At 47.1% G+C, this 21,027-nt stretch overlaps 4 protein-coding genes across 7 annotated transcripts; 3 read left to right on the top strand and 1 right to left on the bottom strand.

Annotated features, from left to right (window-relative positions):
- Window positions 1–1,249: 1,249 nt before the first annotated feature.
- On the top strand, window positions 1,250–3,053 carry LOC133911297 (uncharacterized). Its single transcript, XM_062353493.1, has 4 exons — window positions 1,250–1,595; window positions 1,729–1,780; window positions 1,897–1,964; window positions 2,423–3,053. Exons 1-4 carry the CDS (start codon window positions 1,356–1,358, stop codon window positions 2,990–2,992), a joined length of 930 nt encoding a protein of 309 aa, XP_062209477.1. The 5' UTR covers window positions 1,250–1,355; the 3' UTR covers window positions 2,993–3,053.
- A 168-nt stretch (window positions 3,054–3,221) lies between these two features.
- On the bottom strand, window positions 3,222–5,770 carry LOC133911296 (pumilio homolog 24-like). Its single transcript, XM_062353492.1, has 2 exons — window positions 5,506–5,770; window positions 3,222–3,626 (listed from the first exon to the last, which is right to left on the bottom strand). Exons 1-2 carry the CDS (start codon window positions 5,766–5,768, stop codon window positions 3,497–3,499), a joined length of 393 nt encoding a protein of 130 aa, XP_062209476.1. The 5' UTR covers window positions 5,769–5,770; the 3' UTR covers window positions 3,222–3,496.
- A 1,049-nt stretch (window positions 5,771–6,819) lies between these two features.
- Window positions 6,820–8,145, top strand: LOC133913718 (GATA transcription factor 16-like). Of its 2 annotated transcripts, none has more exons than XM_062356943.1 (3): window positions 6,820–7,207; window positions 7,293–7,406; window positions 7,531–8,145. In XM_062356943.1, the coding sequence occupies exons 1-3, from the start codon at window positions 7,187–7,189 to the stop codon at window positions 7,828–7,830; spliced, it is 435 nt and encodes a 144-aa protein (XP_062212927.1). In that variant the 5' UTR covers window positions 6,820–7,186; the 3' UTR covers window positions 7,831–8,145. The 2 variants fall into 2 exon arrangements, with proteins under 2 accessions (XP_062212927.1, XP_062212925.1); XM_062356941.1 differs by having other exon boundaries at window positions 6,825–7,207; window positions 7,290–7,406.
- Window positions 8,146–12,589: 4,444 nt separating this feature from the next.
- LOC133913717 (uncharacterized) lies at window positions 12,590–16,950 on the top strand. Of its 3 annotated transcripts, none has more exons than XM_062356940.1 (6): window positions 12,590–13,384; window positions 14,304–14,518; window positions 15,246–15,426; window positions 15,498–15,583; window positions 16,176–16,267; window positions 16,414–16,950. In XM_062356940.1, exons 1-6 carry the CDS (start codon window positions 12,953–12,955, stop codon window positions 16,671–16,673), a joined length of 1,266 nt encoding a protein of 421 aa, XP_062212924.1. In that variant the 5' UTR covers window positions 12,590–12,952; the 3' UTR covers window positions 16,674–16,950. The 3 variants fall into 3 exon arrangements, with proteins under 3 accessions (XP_062212924.1, XP_062212923.1, XP_062212922.1); XM_062356939.1 differs by having other exon boundaries at window positions 15,243–15,426; XM_062356938.1 differs by having other exon boundaries at window positions 12,591–13,384; window positions 15,201–15,426.
- The last annotated feature ends 4,077 nt before the right edge of the window (window positions 16,951–21,027 follow it).

Raw genomic sequence — 21,027 nt, 5'->3', positions numbered from 1 at the left:
TATAGTAGTAATGTCCTTAATGTGCAGTACATATATATATAATATAATATAACCTTAGTGACCATGTGAACAATTGAAACCTGATATTGAGCCGTACGCATGTATGTGAACCGTATATACATATGATTTTGTGCTGGTGCATGCAAAATTCCAACAGAAACGCACAGTTTGTTGAAAACTGAGCACCGAGAGCAGAGCATGATCCCAATCTGAGATTATCTGCGCATGCACCTACCAACCATCGATTGAACTGACTGTCGTGCATCACGGCCGATCGATGGAACACATCTGCGAAACCAAATTACAAGGACACGATGGAGGACTTTCTTCGCCATTGCCAACCTAAAATCTTGGACGTTCGCAGCAACTACCGGACAAGAGTGTGGTCCTCCAGTCTGGACTCTCGAGTCGTGTGATACTCGCCGACCATTGCAATTCTGGGTACATACAGGATGCTGCGTCACTCACAATCTCACATGTTACGTACGCAATGCGAGGTGCTTAATCTTTTCTACATAAAAATATGTGTGCTTTTTTATAATACATGTGGAATGTACATACTTATGCACGCATACTATTCACATGTTTTAGTACATGTCTAAACAAGATTAAGATTCAACATATGGCCTCACGTATGGACACATACTTTAACCGCGTACACATATATGTATGTACTATTACTCTTAGAATTTAATTTCAAGAAAATACGAACACCGATGTAAGTCTGAGCAAGTTCCACCAGAAAAACTATAACCAGTTGAGCATATGCTCAGTTCGGGAAAAAATGTGTGCTTAACTCTAACCTGTGCTTGAACAAATGGATATTGTGACTTAATTTGGTTCTAGACTGCCTTATGAAAATTCATGTGTGTGTTGCCGTGGCATATTGTGAGGTTGCTTGCGACATCATCATCATCATCGTCGAGAGAAGAACTACAAGACCACCCACGCACGGTACGGGTACCGCGAGTCAGTGGAGCAGTTCCAGATGAGAGAGTCTGGCATGTGGCCCCCATCCCTCCTCGCCTTCCTCTGTTGCTCGCCTTTTTCTCCGTTTCGAAACCGTCGCCCCCGCAATCCCCGCTCTTATTTTGCTCGCTCGTCGATCGATCCCCCCAACCCAAACGCAAGACTTGTCTCCTCTTCTCCTCTCCTCTCTCTCTCTCTCTCTCGTCCGCCCTTCGATCGTACACCTAGCTCCGGCCCTTGCTGGGCCATGCGCGTGTGCATGCGCTCGGCCTGCCCCGGTCGGCCACTGCTACTAGCGTAGCGGCAGCGCGCCGTGCCACACCGCAGCTGCCTCCATCTCGCTGGGATCCAGTTGAATCGTCTATCACTGCTGCTGCTGCTCCTACATGCGTGGCCACCCATCGCCGCCACGTTCAGTTGGACCAACGGTGCGTGGTCGACTGATCCAGCGGCGGCCGGGCGACCGAGCAATGGCGGGCGCGTGGCGAGAGCCAGAGCGGGACGCGGACGCCGCCAGCAAGGCGCGGGAGGTGTGCGCGGCGTCGGCGGCCTTCGCGTCCTGCCCGCACCGCCGCCGCCGCTCCCCGCGCAGGCCGCACTTCGTCGACTGGTACCTCGTCCTCGCCGTGAGTGCGCCCGCCCGCTTCCTCCTCCTCCAATTCATTACCCACCCAACCAATGCGGTATCCTGTTGAATTCCACGCTCCACCTGCGTCTGTTCTGAATTCTATTCGCGTGCGTCTCGTGGATGGCATGCAGATCGGCGAGGCCGCGGCGGAGGACGCCGTGAGGCGGCGGTACAGACAGCTCGGTAAGCCACCGGCGTCGTTACCACCGTGTTGAGGTTGATTACATTTGTCGCGCGAAACAAATCGATGGCTAAGCAAGTAATGATTCATTTCGTTCTGTGATTTTGGACGCATGCAGCGCTGCAGCTGCACCCGGACAAGAACAGGCACCCCAAGGCAGAGGTCGCCTTCAAGATCGTCTCTGAGGTACCACAGCTCTCTACTCGTTCCAGAATCCTGATCGATTTTTAAATTCGTGCATTGGTCCCCCTTGTCAATTCTCGTGATGTTTTCCTTTTCGATCTTGTCCCTTGCTTGCCTTCCCTTTAACCAGTAGATTAAGCCTTTTTTAAGCAAACTAGTCAGTGGTTCATCAGTAGGCTGTTATATCTATGTTACGATCGATCCGATCCTCGCGGGATATTGGTTCTCAACCTGTCCATTTCAAGGGATGGATCGGATCGATCTCCTTACAGCTCATGCCCGTGCCGCTAGGGTACGAGTTGCGTCCGGTTGGTATACGCATGCAGGCGTGAGGCGTTTCAAACTCCACGTCACGCACGGTTACTCACAGTCGTTAATGCGCAATGCACCAGCATGCATGCACGGAGTACTGATTAATTTGGTGTGCAGCGATCACGGTTGCATTAATTGCATGCATGCAGGCGCACGCGTGCCTGACTGACAAGGCGAGCCGGAGGGCCTTCGACGTGGAGCGGCGCGCCAGCTTCTGCGCCGCGTGCCACGACCGCCACGTCAGGTCACTGTCGTCGCCGTCCCTCGCGTCCACAGCCAGCGCCACGACCGACAGGAGGACGGCCGCTGGGTCGGCGTGCGGCGCCAGCGCGCAGGTGGTGGCGGCGGCAGAACCGCGCGGCAGGAGGACGCCCGCCGCGCCGGCGCAGGCGCTGCGGGACGTGCAGAACCGGCTGCGGGATGAGTGCCGGGTCATCGACAGCTGCCTGCGTGCCAACAACGCCGCGGCCTGCGCGCGGCGGCGCCAGTCCTTCCCGCTCTTCGACCCGTCCGACCGGCGATGCTTTCCGGACTACCCGCACGTCCGTCCGCCGCTGTCACCGTTCGGCAATGCGGAGTTCTGCCGGTTTGAGGACCTTCTTGTCCGCGTGGATCACAAGCAGAATCAGAGGTGGTGCAGAAGCGGAGGCGAGTCACCATTGTACCAGGTCAGGACGGCGCCAGCAGAGCGCACCGTAGGAACTAATCGCTCCTGGTGAACTCAACAAATATCAGGATAAGGGCAGATTTAGTTTCCTTCTTTTCCATCTCGAAAAATACCCTTCTTTTCCATCTCGAAAAAGAAGTGTTCAGATTAACATTCAAATTCCATCCTCTTTGTCCAGTTGATAAAACTGGTTTTTAGGTCAGCGGTACTGATTAGACACGGAAAGAATTGCAATGAAAAGGGTGTAAATACAATGACAGAATCCGTGCAGACTTGTTGAATTAAGTCAGCTACTCATCATTCAAACAATCGTTAAGTAAAAGAATACAAAGAAAATGGAACTTTTGCAACTTGAGTACGATACGTTTACAGCAAAGTAGCTCCGCTTTATCCTATAGGGTACACAAGACTATTGGCAGTTTAACTCAATGGTACACTCAAGTGACAACAATTGCTTAGCAGAATGTTATTAAGAGAATCATCCATTGCACAATAATGGATGTCCGCTGTGTTTCTACTGCTACTGATGCAAAAAGTTCTGCGTGCAGAAAGCATGTCATTTCTCCACTGCTTTATGGTCTGGGATTTTCAACATGCCAGAATCAATCAGTGGCTGCAGCTCAGATTTTGCAAGACACCTCACATTGGGACTTGGAGATTCCAGAAATGCTGCAACCACCTTAGAACTGCAATAACCAACACGTCCAAAATATAATTCATTAGATAGATCCAATAACATGTCTATGTATCTTCTCCCCATATACCACATGTCTATGTATCTTCTCCTCAAAATTACTCATGCTAAATTAGATAAAATTAGAAATAAATTTTTCTGGCAAGAAGGTACAACAAAGAAAAGATATTATCTTGTCAAATGGGACAAAGTATGTAGCCCCAAAGCAAAGGGGTGTCTGGGTATTCAGAACCTCAGAAAGCTGAATATCAGCCTTCTCTGCAAATGGTGGTGAAAGCTGGAGAATGAGAGTGGCCTGTGGCAGCAAATTGTGAACAAGAAGTACATAAAAAATGCTTATGTTTCTCAAGCTAAGCCTAATCCCAAGTATTCTTCTGTATGGAATGATCTCCTAAAGGTTAAGCTTATTTACTTAGCTGGGAGAAAGATGAGAGTTGGGAATGGCAAAAATACTGATTTTTGGAGAGATGCATGGTGTGGTGAGGTAGCTTTTATTGACAAGTTTAGAGGGCTTTATGACATTTGCAATGATCAAAACCTGACTGTTGCTAATGCAGCAATTAAACAATGGAACTTTTCTTATTGGAGATGGCTTAATGAAGGGTTTCAGAACCAGTTAAGAAAGTTGAAAGATGTTTTAATGACTACTGCCTTGTCCCCTGAGCAGGACAAACCCATATGGCAGTGGGGGAGCGCGGATTTTTTTCCAGTGAAGTCTGTTTACAACCACCTTTGCCGAAACCAGGTTGGTTTGCATCATGATGTAATCTGGAAAGCTAAGACTCCATTGAAAATAAAAATCTTTATTTGGTTGATACATCAAAATGCTATTCTTACCAAAGACAACCTCATTAGAAGAAAATGGGAAGGGGATCTAAAATGTACATTCTGTTGCCAGCAAGAAAGTATTAATCACTTATTTTTTTAGGTGCTCCATGGCAAAGTATGTATGGAGGCTAAGCGGAGTGGTCATTGGGGCAGAATGCAGGTCTGAGAGTTTTGATCAGTACTATGTTTGGATCAACTACTTCCCGCCTGATTGTAAAAACCTTTATATGATTGGGTTAGCTGCTTTTGTTTGGGCCATTTGGAAGATGAGGAACAGAGTGGTCTTTGACATGAAACATGTTCGATCCCCTACTGAGATTATCTGTTGTGCTTGCTCTTTCATTCGTTATTGGGCAGGTTTATATGTCAGCCAGGACAAGCAAGTGCTGGAGGCTGGAGTGAAAGCTCTTCAGGAAACGGCCCTCTACTTCCACCCCAAGAAGCAAGATGGTGATGCAACCGCAACCGCTAAGGATCTGATCCAGACTTATGCCCCTGCCGGTGCTACTGTCAGCAACAAACGTGCTGCCCGTGGGCGGCGATCTTTCGGAGAGCTATGTGCTCTTATAGGTGTTTTCTGAGTAATCTGCTACTGTGCTGTATGATAAACGGTCGTGTGCTTTTGGTTTTGCGCTTGACGCAGTTGTAACTTCGCTGGTGGTTGCGATGGCTCCCCGTTTGTAAGAAACGTTTAGCTGGCAGTCCTTGGTACTGCGTTGGGACCTGTGATGGTTCGATCGTTACGGCTATATCCTTTTGCTGTATATGGAGTGCGCGATGGTTAAACTGCTTGTAATTTCATTGCTTTGCGGTAATGAAATTCAGGAATACCCCGTTCTAAAAAAAAATCCAATAACACCAAGTAAGTAAAGTTGGAAGCTGTTCAACTAAGAGCATGGCAGTATGCAGATTGCAAGTTCGCAACCAATAACGGAAAATCAATTAAAAGTTTGGCATGATCACAGAAACATATAACACACCCGACTGACTGACTGCTGGAAGCACCAGCGCATGACATCACATCAAGAAGTAAACCAAAGTACCTGTGTCCATCAGCCCATAGCTTGCACTTCCCTTCAAGAGCATTTTCCCAGAGAGTGACAGCAAATGCAGGACAGTCAATTATTATTCTTCCGATTATACGGCTGGAATGGAAGTTCTCGAAGGAATGCTCAATATCTTCCGTCTTCGGTCGCGCTGCATCAGAAGCTATTGCATCATGCAGCATATGTATACTATCTGCAACGCCCTCCAAAATATTGTCCTTTCCACCAACAGAGACCTTCAGGTTTGCAAATGGCACCATGAAATTTAAGTCAGAATAGTTACGAAATTTATACAATGATGACAGTCCTGAATAGTCAAGAGCACCAGGACAACATTGAGGGAAGAGAACAAAGGGTTTTTACTCGAACCGGATAGGCGGCTCGTCTAGGGTCATACGCTGTTTCCATGGGCCGATATTGGGCCCGTGATGGTCAGCCCAGGCATTAGGTTCGAGCCCATAATGCAAGATAGGCCCATATGGTACCTTAGTCGGGCCGAGCCCAGAATCCGGCTCTGACCAGTCAAAGCGGGCGAGGGTATTTGGGTCAATTTCTCACCTTAGGCGGGAGAATTGAGGGTTTCCCGCGGCTAGCTGGCAACGCCCGTCAGTCCTGCCGCGAACCCGATCTGCGCCGCACCGGATCGGCTGGGACCAGCGAAACAGCAAACAGCGGCAGCGCCGGATCAGCTCCGGCGCGCGCTCCGCAGCGACAAGTGCGGCTCCGCCTTTTTCTTTTTGGGTTCTAGTGTCGGTCTGGTCTGGTCTGGTCTGATCTGGTGCGGTGCGGTCGCGCGTGAGTGCGGTGCGTCTCCTGGCTGGGCCGCACGCGCCGGCGCTCATGGAGTGGGAGTGAAGTGGGGTGGGAGGGTTGACGCTGGGACTGGAGGACAGGAGGAGTACTTGTACTGAACTTGCCGCCGCCTCCCGGTATCGTTCTGGGCCGAGTACGCTAGCCTAGCCTAGCCAAGCCACCTGACTTGCCTGGAACACAAGAAGTAGAACAACTATAGATAAATCACGGAAAATATTACTTTTACTCTAAAGCCTTTAAAATCATCTATTCAAGGAGAAGAGGATGCGACTCCAACTATTTACATCACTGTTTGACTAGATGTCAATATTTATATCGGTGTTTTAACAAAATTTCATCTCTCTCACTGATACATAGAACTTTCTGTATTAATAATATGTAAATTAAGATGACAATTTTTTAAACGCAGCTAAATTAATGATACGCAAGCAATTTTTCCCAGACGGGGCTCCTTAAATCTGTGAGCAAACCCTACACGATCACCGTGAGCCGCGTACATATACGGCTCAATTTTTCCCCCTTCCCTCCATGGTTTTCTGTTTCCCTCCACACCCCGCTCCTTCTTCCGCCCTCCTCCATTTTTGAGATCAAAATCTCCCCCTCGCCTCCCCTTTTAGTTCTCTCCCCTCCACACCTCACATCTTCCCTCCACTCGACGCTTCTCCCGCTCCTAACTCTTAGTAGCTTCTACTAACGCCGCAGCCCCTGGTGGTTAGATCCGAGCAGCAGGGATCTACCTGCCACGGATCGAGCAGCTCCCGCCTCCCGATCCGCGGCGAGGAGCGGGCGCCGGGGCTGTGAGAGGTCGGAGGCGGAGGAGGGGAGTGGCTCTGCGGTGGTAGATCCGCCGGTCTTGGCGACGCAGATGGACTCCTCGGTCAAGAAGGTGAGCTCCGATCCGTGGTTTTCTCGCTCGATCTGTGGCCGACGGTGGTTGCGGGTCTGAATCGGGTTTTTCTGTGTCGCAGCAGGGCAGCGGGTCGCTGGATCCGGACGAGCGCGCGGCCTCCGGCGAGCCCAAGGCCTGCACCGAGTGCCACACCACCAAGACCCCGCTCTGGCGCGGCGGCCCCTGCGGCCCTATGGTGAGGCCCGATCCGACCTCCGATCCCATTTCGTGGAATCCTAGCGCCGCTCTGGGCCCCGTTTCCATTCCCGATCTGTGCGTTTTGGGCTGATCCGCTCCGATCTGGGTGTTTCTCCGTGCAGTCGCTGTGCAACGCGTGCGGGATCCGGTACCGGAAGAAGAGGAGGGAGGCGCTAGGCCTGGACGCCAACAAGGGCGGCGCCGCCGAGCAGCAGCAGCAGCAGCGGAAGAAGAAGGCCACCACCAAGAGGGAGAGAGAGACGGAGACGGATGAGGTTACCGTGGAGCTCCGCACGGTGGGGTTCGGTAAAGAGGTGGTGCTCAAGCAGCGGCGGCGGATGCGGCGGAGGAGACGTCTCGGCGAGGAGGAGAGGGCGGCCATCCTCCTCATGGCCCTCTCCTCCGGCGTCGTCTACGCCTGACCCTACCACCCTGCAACGAAGAGAGCAGGGGAGATGAAAGGAAGAGAGCGTTGCAGCTGCAGATTTGCTTAACATGCATGCACAGAGAGATGCGTCTCTCTCTACCCTTTTTCCCTGGATCTATGCTAAGTTTTTCCGGCTAAGTAGTTCGAACAAAGCGAGCTAATAATGGTGCTGTAGTGGACTGGTAGCTGTTCTTCCTGTTTCTGTTGCTGTTCTTGCCTAGTTGTAATGTTACTGGTAGTAGTGTGCTAGTAGCTTGTAACGTTGCAGTGTAAGGAGAGCTTATGATCATCATCCTCTGTTCTTGCAAGAGATTAGCTCCACAATCTGTGCGATCTGCTGAAATGTGGCCTGGATGCTCCAGGGTCTTGCTTGATCTCTGCAGTGTCTGTCCACCGGCGATGACGACATGGTTGTTTCAGCTTTGCTGGGATCTGATGTGTGCATGCACGGCTGTTTTTGCGTCATAGTTGACCTGCTGATGATATGATTCTGATGCATGCGTGGTTGTTTTTACTTAATATACTAGCTGATGTGCTGGTTTTGCAATGTTAAACCTTTTGGATCTGAGGAGCGAGAAAGGAATGGCACCACAGCTGCTGCATCATTCTATTTCTGTGCTGGAACAGTCGGCATCTCAGGCTAGTATTTCCTGAAAGGGAAAATTCGTCACTCATCAGTCAACACTTGTAGCTGCTTGCTTGCCAGGAGTGAAGCTGCAGGCTTGGAAAGGTTCTTGAGATTTTTCCTCTTCTGGAGGGTGCATAATGCTCCTGGGGATCTTGTGATTGTTCCATCTCCATCGGGATGAAGGCTTCTTGATGTTTGTTAACAACAAATGATGCACACGCTTGGGTTGTGGCCGGCCTGTGGGTATCTTGTGTGGTTGGGTTGTTCCATTTTGTTCTCTTCCCCTAGCAAAGGTCTATGATTTTGTTTTCCGTTGTGGCGAAACAGCACCACACCACCCTTGTGCTGCTGCCCGAGATGGTGACAGCGCTGTTAGCACATTACAAGCAATGTGTCGATGATGCCTTGGTGTGTCGCAGCTGCATGGTTTGGTGATGGTTTCTAGTTTTGGGTAGAACTGAGACCCAAGCGATGGTTGCTTTTCTTGGTCTATGCCGCCGTGCGTGGGGTGTGGGTGCCAAGGGAGGACGACAAGATCATGTGGCCACTTGTCACGAACAAGCCACCATGTGTCGCGAACACGGCAATGAGCTATAGGTTTCTGCACCTCCATGGCTCCGTATCCTCCAACGGGTACCACGTACGTCTCGGTTGCTTCAATGGGCCCCCAGAGCCATGGCAGCCATGTTGATTCTCCGAATTTTTTTATTTTTATATTTTCTAACATTAATATTTAAATAAATAGATTTCTAATAGAAAGAATTACAGAAATAGACGCTTACCGCTTTCTAATCGGACGGTTAATCTTTCATAGGGCAATAAGCAGTCTGACACGGCATGCAAGGGCTAACAGCCTTTGGCTATGGGAACAGTATTTTGTAGAAATCACTGTTTACCGTAATATTTTTCTCCTCCCATCTTTTTTATACAAAATTATAGTCTTCTGTTGCTCCAAAAAAACCTAAATTTTTTGTATGTGTTTCATAATTCATGTGCAACCCATTTTAATTGGATTCATCTAAAAATCATGTGTAAATTTTAAAATAAAAATGATAAAAATGCATATAAATAGAGCATTACAAAGGAACTCACTTTTTCACCATATATCCTAGGGCTGAAAATAATTTTATAAATTATTCCATCACATAATATGAATATTAGTGATTTTTTCCATATTTTTGGAAATTTATTTGAGGATCTAAAAATTGTTAAAAGTTATAAAAGTAGTCTTTTTTGGAGAATTTTAGTTTAAATTCTACACATGATTTTTAAATGAATCCAATTAAAATGGGTTGCACATGAATTATGAAACACTTACAAAATTTTTTAGGTTTTTTGGAGCAACAGAAGACCATAATTTTGCATAAAAAAGATGGCAGAGGAAAAATATTACTGTAAACAGTGTTTCTACGAAATACTTTTCCCGGTGGCTGTAACCGCGGTTAGACACTTACCGCCCTCGCACTGTCAGAGGGTGTTAGACATCTATTTCTGTAATTTTTTTCTATCATAAATCTATTTATTTAAATATTAATATTAAAAAATAAAAAACTCTTGATTCTCCTTCGATGACAATGCTCGTTCCTCATTCTGTCCAAACATTTCTGGCCCTAGTCTAGTGCGGTGGTTTATGGACATGCTAGAATTTTCGTTTTGAGCAAGGCCCAGTCGATGTGGTCGTCTTGTCTGAGTACCTTTATGCTGGGCCACAGCTTGCGTTAGCTGCTTTGCAGTTTGTGGCAGGAGGAACTTGAAGCTAAAAGTCTTTGTTTATAGGTCCTAGAAGAAGTTCAATTCTATTTCTGTCATGGAGAGTACAATAATGTAGCACATGTTTTCGCTAAATATGGCGCCGGGTTAGAGCGACATTGCTCACATCTTTGTATCAATCATTTGGCCGTGTCATCTAGTTTATGCTAACGAGCTGGTTTGGCTCAGCTCATTTTGAAACCCGGCTAAAATATAAGTTTAGCTTGGTTCGGTCCAGCTCGTGAGCCAAACAACAGGCTCGTCACATGGTGGTCGCTGCCATCCGATGATGCACGTGTGTAGGCTGTATTCTGCGGGAGTGATCGTGAATCTTGTTAGGTTTTAATGCCAAACAAACATGGTAAATGGATTGGAACATCGGAATTGTTTGATCAGATGGTTACAGATTGTAAGAGAAGAGGGCTTCGGTGGCGTGGTGCAATGCTCTGGTGCCTGGAGGCGACGACGGCTAGGGGAAATAGCGTCCCGATGCAAAGTGGATGTGTGATTGCATGAAGTAGGCATGCCTCAGGTCTCGAACGGTCTCTCAAGCCTTAGGTCACCGTGGGTCGGCTAAGTTGGCCTAGGCTCACGAGCTAACTTATGAACAAAACAAGTTAAAATGTTAGCTCGACTCGTTATAAAATACAATGAGCCGAGTCGGCTTCGAGCTTTTTATCCATCACTAGCTATATTCATATAAAACAATACTCCGTATTTGCCTGCTTGGTCCCAGATTGCCTTTTGTTGCTGCTCACAGCTTACCTGGTGGTATAGTATCTTTTTATGCACAAAGTGCTTTGACTAAAGTAAGGATCGCCAAAAGAACAATAATAACGTGACTTTGAATTATTTTTGTACATAAGAAGAAACTGAAGCCAACATTCAACATCGCCATGAAAAGTTGTTATCCGGTGAAGCTCCTCGTTTGGTTTGGTAGTATCATTTCTTCCTTGATTTTGGTTGGTTGTTCTGGGTTGTATTGAAATGGCTAATGCATGGAATTCTCTCGAGGGAAAACGATAACTTGTTCTCTGTTAAGTAAGGTTAGTATGGCCTCAAAAGTTTGAAAGTAAACACTATTGGTTTCTACTGGTGATATCAACCAAAAGGAGTTGTGTGTACGAACCTCTAGGGAACTTGAGTCTTCAGATGGAGAGTTGGGAGAGTGATTTGTGGAGTATGCTATTTTACTGACGCGTGTTAATACAATAACTTGTAACTTATGAAAAAATTATCTGTAATTTTTTTTCTAAAAAATTTATCTAGACAAGTTATCACGATAAGTTTTTTAATAAGTTTTTTGAAAAAATTAATGAGAAAAGTTTTGAGAAAATTTTTTAAGAAAAAGTTAACGAGAAAAATTTGCTAAAAAATTATTAGGAAAAGCTTTTGGATTTTTTTTTTCAAAAACAGAAAGTGGGTGGCCAGTCGGGGAGGCATGGGCAGCACTTCGCGCGTGTGCAAATCAGACTTTTCAGTGATGTGCACGAATAATGGCAGCCAATATGAATTGTCCTTTTATATGTCATTACAAAACGAGCAACTTCCAAAATCACTGGCATTATCAAACTTTTTAATTATCCGATATTAAAAAAGGCACCCTTTGATCATATTTGATAGATCTAAGTCAAACCACTCATCTGGATCTGAAGATGAGAAGTGGAGAGGATCATATCGTTCGGATTTAACCATCCATAGTCACAGTATGAGAAGTATCAAGATGATGATTGATTTGTGAGAGAATGAAAACAAATCTCTCATAATAACTTGTGTAAAGATAGCACGATGGAGACGACCATCGTTTAGACGGCGGCGGAGGTGACGTGCGAGCGACGACACACCCTCTCCAAAAACCTAGTGTTGTAAGCGAAGTATCAAAGGCAACACACACTCTAGAGAAATCCGGTAATGAATATATAGAAGATAAATATTAAATATCTAGATATAAAAGATAAATAATAAGAGGTTGAATGTATTTTTAAATATATGAAAGATAAATATTGAACGTCTAATATGAGATTAAATGTATTTTTGGAAGGACAAACATGATTTAAATTTGTATGATGGTCGTTTGATCAATTTAGATAGGCGATGGAGATAGATCAAATTTGTCATAACTCGTATATTTTATAGAAGTATAAATTATATGTATAGCATATGAGAGTATCAATCAACACGGTGTATAACATCTCTCAACCGACACCGATACCTCTCCAAAATACCCTGACGGAGCAACTCACTTTTGTAGATACCAGCTCTTTACCAACCTAGTTGCATGCTATCAAAGCTAGAAAGTCGAAAAAGAACGCGCTAGGGGAAGAAAATGGAGGTTCCCCCAATTTTCGTCACGCTGCCACCACGAAAAACCGGACGAGGAACAGAAGGGAGCCGTAGCGCAACGCAACTAGGCCCGCCGGACCGACGGAATTCGGCAACGGAGGACAACCAAGAGTACGCGATACAACATACAGCAGCCGAGCGGTGCCCTTGCCAGCCCACCGCTGCTATCTCTCTCTCTCTCTCTCTACCCCTTTCCTTTCTCTTCGTCCTCGCTCGCTTGCGCTCCCTCCCACCCTCGCTCAGTCTCGGTCGCTCGCCTCAGATCCAAACCCCCGTATTAAAAAGCGCTCAAGGACATCAAAACCCTAACCCTAAGCATCCCAATTCCCCAATCTCCAATCCACGCAAAACCCTAGCCCGAGCCCCCAACCCATCCCTCCCCTCCTCCGCCGTCGCCATGGCGGGCTCCGGCGGCGCTGCCTCCTCCTCCTCCCGCAGCGTCCCCGAGAACCGATTCTACTATCCTCCCCACGTCCGCCGCCAGCAGCAGCAGCAGCAGCAGCAGCAGCAGCAGCGGCTGCAGGGGCAGCGGTCCCCGTCCCCGTCGCTGTCCCCGTCGCCGTCTCCGCGGTCCGCGAGGCAGAAGCCGGCGCCTCCGCCGCCGGGGGCGGTGGCTGCGTCGACGGATGTGGACAGTCGGGTAGATTCCGACGACTCCTCGTCGACGACGTCGTCGAAGCCGTCGGTGGCGTCCACGGCGACGACGTCCGTGTCGGCGGTTGAGGTGAATGCGACTGCAGCGGGCGCGGGGGCGGCGGAGGAGGCTGGGAATTTGGAGAGATTTCTTACCTCCACGACGCCTTCGGTGCCCGCGCAGTACCTGCCCAAGGTATTCTGAGGCTTACTCTTTGCTACTTTAGTAGATTGCAGTGTTACAGTGCGGTTGATAGAAAGGGGATCCGATGAAATTGCATAGTGTCACCATGGGTATCTAGTTGTTTCCCCATTTTGTTTGTGGTTCTAGGTAATTTGTGATTCATACTCGGTGCAGCTCATTGGTATAGGTTCCTGGAACAGTTTAGTACTGCATTTGCAGATGCAAGCAAATGATTATGTGGAAAAAAATGCATTTAAGATCAGAGAAGGGTTCGTATTTGAAATTTAGTCTGTACTTCTATTTTTAACTTTGATTGTCAGTTTGGGACCATATGCAGCAGTTAATGGTAGTTGCTGTTTATTTAAAACAACAATCATTATTCGAGGAGATGACCCTAATTCTAGTCGATATGAATGATAATTGTGAATTATGTTCATCCAGTGCTGGTTGGCTTAGCTCTTAGTTTTACTTTTATGCTTCTCACACTGTTTGTGACTGTAGTGGTGAACCGGGAAAGGTGTTGCTCTCTCAAACTTCCAACTTGTTAATTAAAACTTGCTATTTCTTCGATCCGTAAGTGTAACTTCTGCTTGTTGTAACTTAAAATTAGCATACGATTCAGCCACTTAGGTCATGTGGATGTGGTTTCATCTGCACATCCATGTAATGCGTGTGTTATCCATGTACGTATCCACTGCTATCTCAATATTCTGATTTTGTATCAACTCTGAAATCTAACAAATATATGCTGCAATTTGGGAGGCATAATAACATACTACACTAGATCATGTAATGATATCTGTACAATGTTTGTTGATACACAATGATTTCAGTTTTTGGTTGAAAGATCGCTTTCCTTGAAAGAACCATTTTGCTTTTCTGCTGATTACGAGTTCTATAGATTGGCTATAATAATTCCGTTGTCTTGCAGACAAGCCTAAGGATGTGGAGGAGTGTTGATGCTATGCATTCACGACCTTATTTCTGTCTTGGAGATCTTTGGGAGTCTTTCAGGGAATGGAGTGCTTATGGGGCCGGTGTTCCACTAGTGTTAAATGGCAGTGACTCTGCGATCCAGTATTATGTGCCATATCTTTCTGCTATCCAGCTCTATGCAGATCCATCGAGACCTGCTTCGAGAACCAGGTAGCAACCTTGTCGAAGTCACACCAAATTCATGATGTCTAGGAAATTCCCATTGGATTAGAACCCCGTCAACCTTTCTAGCAGATTAGCTTCAATTGTCTGTGTCTTTTCTTATGCCTCGATTAATTTGAGCTTTTGTGTGTTCATATGGTAACAGAAAACTGAATACTGATGGAATGGTAAGAAATGTACTCCATAATTTTCCTTCTTTTTTACATCTGTCAAGTTATATGAAAATAAACAATAATGATCGAATACTATTGGGCTAGAGCTTAGGTCAGATTAGGCATTCCCAAGTGTTTTTTTCCAGTTATTTTACCTATGATCTATCAAAGCAAATTATCTCATGCATGTTGAGGTTTTATGAACATGATTTTGTGGAGTAATCCTAGATGTAACATTTTACATACTTGTTCTGTGTTAACCTGCAAGGATGAATGGATGATGACCTGAGAGTTCATAGCTTTAGTATGACCTGATTTTTACTAAGATATGGCTTATACTCTGTTTTACTTTAACCTCTTATGAACATATAGAAAAATAGATTAAAGCAATGAACGAAAGAAAAGTTATGGAGAGATAGATACAACCAACATGTTGTTCAGTATGGTTGCTTTTATTACCTTGGTGACATCTTTGATAGCGTATAACTTTTCCTAGTTAATTTTCTCGCTTACTTAAGGCGTCCTGGGGATGAAAGTGATGGGGAATCTATGGATACTAGCAGTGAGAGCAGCAGTGAAAATGATGTTGACCGGCTAAGAGCCTCATCTGTGGAAGCTCCACATCGGCTGGAAAATGGTGGTCTACGAAGTGATGATGGTGAAGCATACGCATCTTCAAGTTCTCCAATATTTGAGTATATGGAGAAGGATCCTCCATATAGTAGAGAACCTCTGACAGACAAGGTAAGTTTTTCATAAACCAATGCTTACTATAGTCGTCCTGTGTATAGGATCTTACTCTGCATGGCCTTCAGGTATTGACTCTTGCGGGTAGATATCCAGCTCTGAAGACATTCAAAAGCTGTGATCTGCTGCCATCTAGTTGGATGTCTGTTGCATGGTAGGTTTCAAAGACTTTTGATATTTGTTTGCTCAGTTTCTACTTCCATTTTTCCAACGGTAGGGCTAGTTTTTTATCCCCTTGATGCAATATGGTTCTCTATTGCTATATGCACTATAATATAAGTTTTGAGATTGCTACGAGTTCTTGAGGAGTTGAGGTCAGTGTTCTCTTCTAATTTCTACTTCATATGTGTTGATCTAAGTTTTTAATGTCAATGTTTTCTTATGATTTACTCGTAATATGTGAGCTGCAAATCATTTACGGACTATATGTGCACTAAGTCCAGTCATGTATTTATTATCTGATAGCATCTAGTTTCACTGCCATAATGTTGCCCTTCTTTTTATGTAGACTACATTTTGGTTTGTAGAAACTAGAATGATGCTGTTGCCATGGTCAGAGTTATGACATTTGCCAACTGTGCTGGCCCATGCAGAGGATGCCTACCAGTTGCAATGCCTAACAATGGCAATGCCTAGTGTGCTGAATTTCAGCATAAACACAATCTGTGTAGAAGAGCAACGCTGCTAACCTGGTGTTGCTATGATTCTATACGTTACTGGTTTCATCCTCATGCTTCCAATTGCAGGTACCCCATATATAGAATTCCAACAGGACCAACATTGAAGGATCTTGATGCCTGTTTTTTGACATTCCATTGTCTAGCAACACCTTGGAAGGGTAAATACTTAGTGCCTTGTAGTGCCATTTAGAATAGGTTTTTTATTGATGGCACCAGTGTGATATTTGCCTTTGTATTTGTAACTTAGATTGCATTGGCCGTCCATCGATTGCATAGAGCGCTTACATTCTCTTTATTCTCGCAGATAGTGAACCCTCTATGCCAGCATGCCCTGGTTTTGGGGGAATCAACCGCTGCACTAATGCAACAGGCAAACTATCGTTGCCTGTCTTTGGGCTGGCGCCATACAAATTCCGCGCCTCCATTTGGGCATCTGATGGAACCCAAGAGCGGGAGCGTGTCACCTCACTGATGCAGGAGGCTGACAACTGGCTCCGCAGAATACAAGTAGACCATCCGGATTTCCGGTTTTTCGTCTCCCATTTCAGTTCAACCTGGAGATGACTCGTGACTGTAAATGCTTGTTAGTATGACTGTTCGCCGTCTGAATTGAACTGCCTTGAGCTCATCTATCTATGGCGCATAGAGACCGAGTGCCCTCTTGTACGGGGGTCGTATGAGTTAAAAGCCTGCGTGCTAACCTTTCTTGTCTCCATTAAGCTATCTGTTGTAGGTATCTTGTGTGGGAAGTAAAGATGGATGGTGAAAAGGCAGAATTGGAGACTTGTAGAACTCAAAGAAACAAAAGAAGAAATAAAGATTTTCATCTAGAGTTAGAAAGCATCATGTGTATCAGTGTAGGCATGTATTGATTATCTGATGTGTTGTGCGATTCAACGCAGGTGCCAGTAGCCATTCTCTCTGGATCTCAAATGCATTGACCAAAACGTGCATCGCATGCTAGCTTAGCTTGCTCCCAGTTAGCCGCTGCATGCCATGCCAAGCACCAACGACGACGTCTCGCTGTTGTCGCAGGTCGCAATCAGCCTCTCCGTCCCGTCGTGGCTGAACCTGGAGGAGATCCGGAGCAGCGGTCCGCCGTCCCACGGCAGCGAGGGGGGCGTGTCTCGTGGTGGCCGGGCGACCTCGAGGCGAAGCGCCGGCGGAGGGTCGCGGGGTACAACGCCTACACCGTGGAGGCCCGGGTCAAGGCGTCGCTCCGCCGGAGGCTACGGTGGATCAAGGACCGCTGCACCGGCCTCGTCCGCCGCTACTGACCGCGTTTTTTGAGGCGCTGCATGCCGCGTTAACCTTTCATGGCGTGGCATGTCAGGATGCTTTAGCCGTCGTGGCCTCTGTAAAGGTTCATGCAAAGTTTCTTCTCTTCTCTTTTCTTCGTTCTCTTTCTCCCTGTGTTATGTGCATGTTCGTGTGTTACCGTTTGATTTTTTTTTTTTGTTCTATATTTTTAGAACCAGTTCTCCCTTATCCTGAGCCTTCTTTGGAGGCTAGCCGGGGTGTGCGACATCTGGGGATCGAACCTGAGTGGGCTCGGCCGCTCTCTGCGGCTTTTCCAATTGAGCTCCGTGCTCGAACCCGGAGACTTGTTGTTCTTACGGCACAAGAAATACATAGACAGTAATGCTCCCAATAACTTGGACGCCTGCCTGTGCGTTGTGTCAAGAGGTGGTCATATAGGCTATAGTTCCAGCAGCTGATTACATGTTCTTTTCTTCGTCCTTTATTTCGTGCTTTATACACTTCAGAAGAACACCGCACAGCGTTTTGATTACGTTCACTCAGATGAAAACTACATCTGGAGATAACTCATAGAAGAACACAATCTTGTAGTCGGCACCCATCCACAATATCCGAAATGGGCTGGTCGATCCCAGTCTCAAACGCAAGAAGCTTCAGCTTTGTGCCCGCAGCGCATTTCATTCGTCGGCCTCGTGTGCGATCCATCCGACCATCCCATCAGTCCGTCCGGGGGGGTTTCGGAGCTGCTCTGCACGCGGGCTACAGCCCTGTGTTGCTTTGAGCTCGTCAGGTCAGTTCGGGGCTCCACATCCACATGAACGAGAAGGAAGCACAAGCGGAGCAACCGACGCTGGCCCAATCGCTCTGATCAGGGTCCTGAACCCTGTGCATCCATTCATTCTGCATTGCGTATTTGGTCGGCAGTTTCGCACCTCAATGGATGGATGGGTGTGGAACCTTTCTTCCACTTCTTCTGTTCTTGATACGAAATAGGTCTGGCAACATGCAGAAGAAGGCAAGGCACCTGCCTTTGATCCGGCCAATGTTTGCCCCATGCAGTGTTGTCGCCTCTGCTGTGTCGTGGATTTTCAAACGAGGCAGTAGCACTGTCATTTCATATAAGAAGAATGTGCCTCGTATTAAGAAAACGAGGCTATACCGTACAACGTGTGGATAATTAGGCAAAATCGGACTAAAAGCACTAGAACTACCAGTGAACACATTAGCTAAATTAGGTCTGAGGCATCATCGGAACGCCCTAAATCTGAGCACCTAATTAATTAGCTAGCTCAACTAGATCTGATGTGGTAATCCTCGCTACCCATAAGCTGATGGCCTAAACATTGGAAGGGACCTCTAAGGCGGTGCCTCCAACAAGACGCGATGTTGAAGACATCACCGCTGCCCATCCGGAAGCTTGGATCTTGGTTTCCACCCGAAGAGTCCCCATGGCTAAGGGGAGGCATCACGACAACACCTCTAGGGAGGGGAGCAACTCCTGAGGGTGTCGTCGTCATTGGCACCGGCAGCAAGCTAGAATAGGCTTTCGCCCGGAGCCCCGAACCTCACCCATCACGCATTGAACCACACGCTCGCAGCCACAACCATCAAAGCCACACTATAGATAGAGTAGCCACCGACACGTCATGCACGCACCGCCCACAGGGCCACCACCAACCACTAGGCTCTGGCACCGGGAGGCCGAGATGGGGCGAGCATCGTGAGGCCAGAAGATATGGTGGGGAACTTGACTCAGGGCGACCGGATCGCACCCACACCTCGCGAGGGCATGACAAGGCACCGCAACGACTGCTGGCATGGTAGAGTGCCACCATGGCCTTAACGGAAAGACGAGCAAGCACCCCCATGGGGGGGCACACGCCACACACCGCGCCGATCACACTCCACCACGCGAGGGCAACAGGGGCCACACCACCTCACGACACTCATGCACTATGCCGTCGCAGATCTGGCCAAGGGGCCAACAATAGCCACCCCACACCCCTGCCACCGCATTGCGCTGCGCCAACCCTGTCCACACTGTCCATCCAGGCACAACCATGGATGGCCACCGTGCTGTCGCGAGGCCTGACCAGATCCGAGCATCACCACATGGAAGTGGAACCAGCCACCGCTCGCAAATCCAGTCAAACAGTGTGTGGATCTCCTGCAAACCTAACGGCATCTGTTGGAAAATAATGGAGAGGGAGAATAAGAGAGGGAGGGGAAGGGAACAACGACAACTGGCACTTGCCATCGTCTGTCGACGGCGGCAGCACCAGAGGGAGTGGTGGACCCCCGCAAATTAGATATTGACATCCAAGTCTGCTTGTCACACGATACCATTATCATCATCTCAATATGGAATGGCAAGGCACTACATGCATGAAACTGCTATATATGCTTTATGACATTTTACTTTTTTTACTTTGTTTCTTAACCGTGTGATGTTAGCTATATATGCTGAGATATTGAAATAATAAACTATTGACTATATGTATCTTGGATGCAAAAGGCCGGATGTTTCGTCCATTTTATATAAAAAAAATGAAACTGCATGATGTACTTCAACCTAAGAATGGTAGCAGAAGCAGAAAAATAATTGCCCTGAACCTGAAAGGTGTACATCATTGCACCGGTTCAAGAGGCTACCGTCAGTTCAGTGCGACAAGAAAAAGGCAGCACAATGCAAAGGATGAAGTTAGGGTTTCACGGTCCTCTCTCTCTCTCTCTCCTCTTTTTTCTTAGACAATCAAGAAAGTTAGACTTTATTAATACGAAGGAATACAATCTGCACGCAAATTAAGTGCGGTTGGTTTGTTGTAGTAACCTGTGAAGATTACTCCATGTAGCGTGTGTATGCGCGTGGTGTCATCCTTTTCAGAGTGCTGCACCTGCACTGCATTGTGCAACTGCTTCGTTAACATGAAAAGGTATATATAAACCTTACAGGTTCTCCATCCTAGAAAGCAGAAAAAGAGTGAGCCTTTGTTCTCAGAAAGCGTGGGGAAGAGTGGAAAAAAAAAAAGCACTCACCGTGACAGTCGTCTGCTGCGCTACTGCTAGCTGCACCAACCTCCCCACTACTCCAACTGAACTTGCGGCTCAAGATGCAAACCAGCGAATGCAAATGCAGTGCATCACACAAGGAAAAGGGAGATTCCCGCGCACTGCATTTACCTGACTGACAGACCACCTCAAGCATAAACCTTTGCAGCTTTGCTTACCCCGGAGAAAAACGTCTGTCATGGTGACAGCGTACCTGCACGTGCTTCTCTAGACTGTTAGACAAGAATCACGAAAAGAATCAACACTTGAGATCGATCATCGTCACGAGACCAAAGAAAAAGGAAGTGATTCTTTCATATATGGCCATGTTGCACCCAGGATCCGTCAATCCGAGTCGGAGGAGGACTAGATAAGTAGACTCTTGTGAGCCTGACAGTGGTGTGCGAGCGACCAATCGATCTGTTCCCTAATTTGTCAGGATCAGCAGCTGCACGTACTACCGTTAGAACTTACTAAGAGCTTAGGACAGCCATGTCTGCAGCGCTGCCGTCTTCCATCGACGAGACCACGCTACCCTACCTATCGAATCGAAGCCGAAGCTATATGGTGTTCTGTACACTAATTGTGCCCTGCCTGCGAAGAAACCGAT

Source organism: Phragmites australis, chromosome 3, assembly GCF_958298935.1.
Source record: "Phragmites australis chromosome 3, lpPhrAust1.1, whole genome shotgun sequence".
Taxonomy (NCBI): Eukaryota; Viridiplantae; Streptophyta; class Magnoliopsida; order Poales; family Poaceae; genus Phragmites; species Phragmites australis.
Note: the sequence above shows the minus strand (reverse complement) of the source record. Positions and strands in the feature narration are given on the sequence as shown.

What these genes read in the sequence shown, in the direction of transcription:
- LOC133913718 (XM_062356941.1), top strand. Translation starts at nt 7,187, where the DNA reads ATGGACTCCTCGGTCAAGAAG. An exon ending in TGGACTCCTCGGTCAAGAAG is followed by an intron (nt 7,208 to 7,289) that starts GTGAGCTCCGAT and finishes TCTGTGTCGCAG; the next exon opens with CAGGGCAGCGGGTCGCTGGA. An exon ending in GCGGCCCCTGCGGCCCTATG is followed by an intron (nt 7,407 to 7,530) that starts GTGAGGCCCGAT and finishes TTCTCCGTGCAG; the next exon opens with TCGCTGTGCAACGCGTGCGG.
- LOC133911297 (XM_062353493.1), top strand. Translation starts at nt 1,356, where the DNA reads ATGCGTGGCCACCCATCGCCGCCACGTTCAGTTGGACCAACGGTGCGT. An exon ending in GCGGCGGTACAGACAGCTCG is followed by an intron (nt 1,781 to 1,896) that starts GTAAGCCACCGG and finishes GGACGCATGCAG; the next exon opens with CGCTGCAGCTGCACCCGGAC. An exon ending in CCTTCAAGATCGTCTCTGAG is followed by an intron (nt 1,965 to 2,422) that starts GTACCACAGCTC and finishes GCATGCATGCAG; the next exon opens with GCGCACGCGTGCCTGACTGA.
- LOC133913717 (XM_062356938.1), top strand. Translation starts at nt 12,953, where the DNA reads ATGGCGGGCTCCGGCGGCGCTGCCTCCTCCTCCTCCCGCAGCGTCCCC. An exon ending in GAGAACCTCTGACAGACAAG is followed by an intron (nt 15,427 to 15,497) that starts GTAAGTTTTTCA and finishes CATGGCCTTCAG; the next exon opens with GTATTGACTCTTGCGGGTAG. An exon ending in AGTTGGATGTCTGTTGCATG is followed by an intron (nt 15,584 to 16,175) that starts GTAGGTTTCAAA and finishes TTCCAATTGCAG; the next exon opens with GTACCCCATATATAGAATTC.
- LOC133911296 (XM_062353492.1), bottom strand. Translation starts at nt 5,768, where the DNA reads ATGGTGCCATTTGCAAACCTGAAGGTCTCTGTTGGTGGAAAGGACAAT. An exon ending in CTATGGGCTGATGGACACAG is followed by an intron (nt 3,627 to 5,505) that starts GTACTTTGGTTT and finishes TGGTTATTGCAG; the next exon opens with TTCTAAGGTGGTTGCAGCAT.